The sequence below is a fragment of the Athene cunicularia genome (genome assembly GCF_003259725.1).
Source record: "Athene cunicularia isolate RWA chromosome 3 unlocalized genomic scaffold, athCun1 chr3_part1, whole genome shotgun sequence".
In the NCBI taxonomy this organism is placed as follows: Eukaryota; Metazoa; Chordata; class Aves; order Strigiformes; family Strigidae; genus Athene; species Athene cunicularia.
In genome coordinates this window covers 21,457,860-21,465,042 of record NW_020799097.1, presented here as the reverse complement: position 1 = coordinate 21,465,042, position 7,183 = coordinate 21,457,860, and the positions used below count along the sequence as shown (strand labels likewise).

Genomic DNA, 7,183 nt, shown 5'->3' with positions numbered 1-7,183 from the left:
CCCCCCCCCCCCCCCTTTTAATTCTCCTTGTGTTTCATTTATGGATTTAGTCTGGTGATCATTTCTGTATGTCTTTTCCTACTCCTTGTTATGGGAGCTTAATCAGTATCTATTTGCATTTTGTCAAAAAATAAATTTCTTTTTAAATCTAAAACTTTTTTAAAATATGTAAATTTTTACAAGTTAAAACTCTGACTTAGAGGATAGTTTGTTTTGCCTTTTTGTCTGTTTGCTTGCTTACTCACTTTTCTAGCCCATCCTTCCCAGAGACACCTGCCAGAAAAACCTCTACTGAACAAACTCCCCGAGTTTCTTGGTTATGATACTAAACATAGCACTATGCATGTAATGCAGTCTTAATGTGAACGCACTGTAGATTTTATTCCATATATTCATCCTCATTACAGACACTTGGTTCAGATTATCTTATACTAGCATACTGTGCATTGTGAGCATGATCTGAGAAGATTTTACCCCAAACTAAGGCTTAAATGTGAACTAAAATATAATTATACTGGTAAAAATCTGCAGCTATCCTTATTCCAATTGAGATAACGTTAGTACTTAAGTTAGTATTTTTATCTGCAATACTTGCCTGCCTGACTCTGAACTTGGATCTTGGAATTTAGTTAATATTTATGTTTAGGAGCCAGTAAGCTACAGAAGAAAAAGAACAGATGGTATGATGGTAGGAAGATACATAATAGATTCCAAATTTTTTCACATCAGACCACAAATTTTATGAATTTACATGGCCTAAAATACTGTGAATACATTTGTTTTTAGGAGGTTGTAACTCATGACATCATACTTCAGCTTTGAATTTCACCTGGTATCTTTTTCTGGTAATGAAAAATTTCTAGATTGGAAGTATCGCAGCTGATTCCAGGTTACCTAACTTTGTTTTCCTATCAATAAATTCATTTGTCTACATTTTTATTGCATGGTTTCCACATCTGGAAACCTGCTTTAGTTTTAGTAATTGGATAGTGTTACAAATATCACTTGTTCTAAGTTGATGCATGAGATAGTTTAAAAAAAAAAAAAAGGTATTGTTAAAATAGCTAACTTGTTTTTTTGTGGAAAACTTGAAGAAATGGATAAGTCATGTCATAGTATATTAAAATGCCTTAACTTCTTGTAAAAGTTGATGAAGGTACACAGTTTTATTTCCACCTGTGTCTCTTTTAATACAGAACTAGGAAATTTGAAAATACTTTCTTCCTCCTTTTTATAAATCAGACACAGTTTGTAGACTAAAGCACATATTTTTAATTCTAGGTTACTAAAGATGATTTCCAGACCTTTGATTATATACTTTGTATGGATGAGAGCAATCTAAGGTAACGTATGAAAAATGGAACAAATTCACATGGATTACCTGCAGTGATGTCTCATATGTCATGCTGAGGACAGATACAATGTTTTACTGCTTAGTTTGTCTTGGTGGTTTTTTTTGGTTTGGGGGTTATTGTTTTTGTTTTTTTTTTTTGTATGTGTGTGTGAATGGTATCCCAATAGATGGATTCTTCACTTCTGATAGGTTTAATGAGATAGAAGTCAATGGTTTATTAGTGTTACATGCTGCTCAAGGATTAAGGACATGGAAATTTTGTGTGCTTTGTGCTATAGATGTGCAGCTGATACCTGTATAGTTAAGAATAAGGACGTACTGTCTTGATCGAAGTTTTTCTAATTGCATGGGATCTGAAAGACGCTGTGGAAACTTGGAAGGGATTAAATATGGTGTGGGTTTTTTCTTTTTTCTTTTTTAATAGTAATAGAGTGAGCTCTGAAATAAGTAATGTTGTTAGCTGGGGGAAATCTAATTAAGTGTGTATTTTAAGACAATTCATGCTTTAGAAAGATTTGGTGAAGTAGCTGCCTAGTGTAAAAATTTGGATATCATTAGCAACAATTTTACTTAATTACATACATATTCATAATTGGGGTTAAAGGGCTGAGCTTTAGTAAACTGAAAGTGTCAAAGTGCTTGTAAAGACTGACTTGTAAAGTTAGTTTAAAAACAATAAAAACCCCAAAACGCCACAACTGACAACAAAACAGACCCCCCCAAAAAACCTATTAGTAGCATGTAAAGACTTTTAAAAGTGGTACTATGTAGCTGAAATAGGTATCATTTTGTTGAATTTTCTAGAATGTGTTGAATGACCTCTTAAAACAGCCTTCATGAATGAAGGGTATAGAACACTTAGCTTAATTACAATGTGTCAGGCAAAGACGTGACTAGGCTTCTATTTTAACTTGAGTTCTTAAATGGAAACTTCTGTATTAACAATTTATATGATATGAGCTGTAGAGCAGAAGAAACATCACAACTGTAATAGGGATACTGCTACTGCTACATTTAAGTTTCACCTTAAACTTGCACCCAGTTCAACCATTTTGCCTGGGAATGCCTATTCATAGCACTAGGAGGGCAAGCTGATTCCAGGTGTTGATAAGAGTGCCTGTCATATCAGAAAAGGAAGATTTGGGACATCCCTTTTCCTTAGTACCAGAGCCCCCTGGCCCTCTCCTGTTCATTAAGTGGTATGCCAAAAACCTTGAAGGAAACGTTTAGGCATTTTTTTAATAATAGAAGGCTAGAGAATTTATTGAAAATTTGGAAATTCAAGCAATAACTTCTCAGATGATAGAGGAATCCTGATTTTTCTTCAAGGAAAACCAGCATTGTGGTCTTACCGCTATTTTTAAACTATCTGAAATTAATTTCTTAATCAGAATTAATTAATAATTAGAATTTAATTTCTTAAAATTGATTATGCTTATGTAAGGATTTACAGGGTTTTTTGCCTTTCTTTTAATGTTGGGTAAGTAAAGTGATGATCTGGTGTAGTGATTTGTAATATTAAAAGAATTTAATATGTTTTGTGTGTTCAGCATTGTGAAAATCATAGTAACAAGCTGCTTTTAATCTGAAGATGAGAGGTACAATTTAACTACATTTGGCCTAATGGATGGACGTTTGTAAGTAGGTGGGGAAAATACCATTTCAAAACTAGTATGTTTTATTAATATGAGGCAATATAGAAGAAAGAGGATGTTACAACTGATGAAATGTCATAGTATGTCGAAGGGAAGGCAGGTGTTGCTCACCAATCTACCATTTTCTATTAACTGAATGTGGTAGGAGTTCACATGAGCTAGAAGTAGTATTGAGAGAACTTGCAGCATACCAATATAAAACACTTATTTTGAATGGATGGGAGAAGCTCACTCAAAATTCTGGAAAAATAAAAATAATTTCTGTTATTTTTGTTCAATACAAGCTAAAGGTGGATATTGAAGTTACTAATGATTGATTTGAGGGAAGGAGTTGATTAATTTACTGTTACAAAGTTCTGTTAAGCCTTAGTTTGAGTGCCTGACTGCTTTTTTTATACTCTGAATTAAGTTCACGTATATGCCCTCCATACTCAGTTTAAAAAACCCACACACAACAAGAAACAAAAAAAACCCAAGCAGCAGCATAGAGTCCACAGAATTAGCTGAGTCCAGATGCGTATTACTTTCCTGTGTTCTCTAGAAACACTCATGAGCATCTCATGTTGGTGCCAAAAAAGTTTGGAAGAAAAATTAATGAGAAAAATTCATTTTTTCTGTTACAGAGATCTGAAGAGGAAGAGTAACCAAATTAAAGACTGCAAGGCCAAAATTGAACTACTTGGAAGTTACGATCCACAGAAACAACTTATCATTGAAGATCCATACTATGTATGTGTAAGAAATTCTTTGGGTAGCTTGATTAAAAATTGTGTGTGTGTGGTGTATATAATCTTTCCAGATCCCACAGTTGACATCTGTTGACATATAATCTGATGTTATACAAAGAGAAGTGTAAACATATTTTTTAAAATGACTTAACAAAAGAATATAAATTATTGGGATAGGAAAGGAAAACATGTCTTTATGCTTATAAGAATTATTGAAATTTAAATAATAGAATGCTTATATATTTTCAATATTGGGTGAAGCTGTGGTTGATCAGCCTCCTTGCAAAGAGGATGCAATCAGGAAAGATAGAGACAAAAACATGGACACAGATGAACAAAGAAGTAGAATAGTATCAGCCAAGATCAACCAATTAGGTTAAGATTCATCAATTTAGGAAAGAGCAGTGGATGAAGATGCAGTAGAGTTCTATAAAATTTTTATGTCATGGGAAAAGCTGAATAATTAACCAAGAAGCAGAGAATATCAAATGGCATTAGTGGGTAGTGGGACGTGGGTTCAAAACAAAAAGAGGGTTTGTTGTTTTTTTTTCCCGCATAGTGCTTGATTAAACTGAAACTCAACAGGTTACTGCGTATATAAAGAAAAAATGAAAAGGCATAGAAGAGTTCAAAAAGTGTATGGAAGAAATTACATGAAGGAAAATTCATTCTGGACTGAGTACAAAATCACAGTGTTTGGCTGTGGAAATTCTTGAGCTGCAGGTAGTTCAAATTAGGGGGAAATATGCAAAAACTATCAACTGACTTATGTCAGTTATTTGCCATTACTGACAGCGGGAAACTAGTTTACAAAAATTCTTTGTTTGAGCTAGTATTGCTAGTCATATTCTTTTTCCTTTGTTCTTTTCTAGGGTAATGAAAAGGACTTTGAAACTGTTTACGAGCAGTGTGTTAGATGCTGTAAAGCTTTTTTGGAGAAGTCTCATTAATGCGTCATCATCTTATTTTTAAAGGAAAATAATTAGCTGTTCCTGAAATACGTAAGGTTTACTTGATTGATGTATTTAAATCGTAAAATTATGCCTCAGTAAGTTCAGAACCGTTTCAGTTTAATTTTATGGTTTAGCTTTTTTGTCATCTAATTAAAAATATAGCAAAGGTTTAATTGGATTAGGTGATCAACCATTTTGTCACACATCAATGTAATAATATTGTATATCGTTCAGAATAAATTTATCTGTAAACTCTTCCAGTGCTTTCTCACAAGCATTGCGAAAGTAACATCTTGCTTCTTTATAGGCTATACTAACTAAACTGAGGTCTTCTCATTGTGCCCTTAGTGAGTTAATTTCAGTCAGCTCTCAATGGGAGTCAGTGAGATAATAGTTCATATATGATAATATAGCAGTGTCATCCTAGTATCATTAGACAGCCTTTGGCCTGGAGCTGTTTCATATTGAAAGCCTGCTAGACTAAAAGAACTGGCTACCCCCAGACAGATGTTGCTCTTAGCACTGTTTCAGAGCTTAGGCAAGCAAAATCTGTGTGTGTGATCAGGATCCTGTGAAAATGGGTTTGTGTATCAGTTTAAATCTCAGTCAAAGAAGAAGTAATTTTTGTTCTAGTACCTTTTTATACTAATAAAGATTAACTCATTTCAGAAATAGTGGTTGATGTTAATAGGACTTCTCTGCCTAGTCTTCCTTTGGTCCTGTGGTCAGTTTCTAGCACACTGATAAAAGCACATGTAACATAGCATTTAGTTTGTTTGAGGACAAAACAGCTCAGCTTAAAAGCCTAAATATGAAATTTCATTTTTTTATCTCATAGTAGTAAAATACTCATCCATGCAATATAATCAGTGAGAAATTTGCTATAATCGGTGTTCCTATGTGCTGTCAGACAGTACTTTCAGATTTACTCAGGAGAATGGATAGCCTGTCAAAAGTGTTGTCTGAAAGTATAGTTCAAACTGAAGACAGTCCATCTGTAATATAAAGTTAACAGGCAGATAATAAGTAGAAAGTTCTGCTCTGGGACAAAAAATTGGATGTTTTGCAAAAATCCATGCCTGTCTGTCTGGACCTCAGCCTTCATTTCTGCCTTTAGAAATGTAAATGTACTGTGATAAGTAAGGTAACTTGATACCATGATAATTTTCTTACTCTGAATAATACCAACATTGGTATGTTAAAGCATTACTACATTATCTGTAAAACTGGATCTGTAAAACTTGCTTTCTTATTGTTTACCCTTGGTTTTGCCTCTGCCTTCCAAACTAGTAGAGTAGCCTCTGTATGTCACTCGCTCTGCCTTCTGGGAGAGGAATGCATTTTGACAAGAGGAGCCTGGTATTCCTGGGGAGGGAGGGAGGAATCCTGGTGTCAATCTGCGTGTGCTGCAGCCTGCACGATGGGGATTAAGTTTCCTGGGACTCTTGCTGTAGAACAGCTGTGTTTGTGTTAGGGAGGTTTCCGTTTTGTGGTAGAATTTCAATCAGACAGAAAGCTTAAGAACCTGCTTACAAAAAGGGAAGTGGTAGATGGAACACTTAAATGCAGAAGTCAGGATCTTGGTGCATTATCGCAGTACCAAGTTTTGACTTTTAAAGAACAAGCTAGGAATTTGCAAGTTAATAGCTGTTTCACTTGAGGGACAAAGAGTAATGTATACAATATTTCAGGTCAGATCAAGCACTGACTTTGGAAAAAAATATTTTCCATTTCTTTTATGAATGCTTTGACAAAATAAATAAGGGAAAATGATGGGCAATTAGGGACAAACCATCTTACATGTGCTTTTATGCACTAACATCAGAAGTGAAAGTATTTAGGCATAATCCACTGTTATTCTATGCCAGAATGACCATTTAAAATATTACAGTGAAAGTAAAAGTAACTCGGAAGACTGGCAATGTGTTGGTTTCCCATTCATGGCCAAATAGGAAATGAACCTATAGTTTCTTATATATTAAAGATTGAAAACTCTTAAATCTTTGAGCTGCTGGGGTAACAGAAGAGAGATAAAAGGGTATGGTTATTTACCTTCACTAGGCTTAGGAGTCTTCTGCATAGTGATACTAAGTCAAAACTCTTTGTGTTAAATTCAGATGTTAAAACTTTCAGCCTTCAGGTATATTTTTAACAATATTGGCTAAATAATTCATTAGCTCTACTAGGAGGAAAAAGCTGATTGATTGGTTCGATCCTTGGTTTCTCTTGGAGGACGGGAAGGAGAGCACCATTGTATTTTAAAAGAATTTGTAGAATACAAGAATACAGAAAGGAATTGCCGTCAGGAAGGACAGTTGCACGGTACTGTTATTTGGGTTGTGAGAAGACCAGTGAATATAGGATCCATACACCAATTGTGTGCCATACATACAACTAAGCTCTTACAGGTTTAAAATATCACTCATGTAAAATGTACTGTTGAATGAAAAAAATACAGAACTGACTCTTCCTTCACCCTCTCCCCCCCCCCCC

General features: G+C 34.5%; 1 protein-coding gene across 2 annotated transcripts in view; it reads left to right on the top strand.

Moving 5' to 3' along the window:
• The window catches only part of ACP1 (acid phosphatase 1), a 19,114-nt gene extending 13,188 nt beyond the window's left edge, over positions 1-5,926 (top strand). For both annotated transcript variants that reach the window (XM_026846357.1, XM_026846356.1), the window contains exons 4-6: positions 1,282-1,343; positions 3,633-3,738; positions 4,610-5,926. In XM_026846357.1, coding sequence (XP_026702158.1) covers positions 1,282-1,343; positions 3,633-3,738; positions 4,610-4,687 — 246 coding nt within the window. In that variant the 3' untranslated portion in view covers positions 4,688-5,926. The remainder of the gene's footprint in view (positions 1-1,281; positions 1,344-3,632; positions 3,739-4,609) is intronic.
• Positions 5,927-7,183: the final 1,257 nt, after the last annotated feature.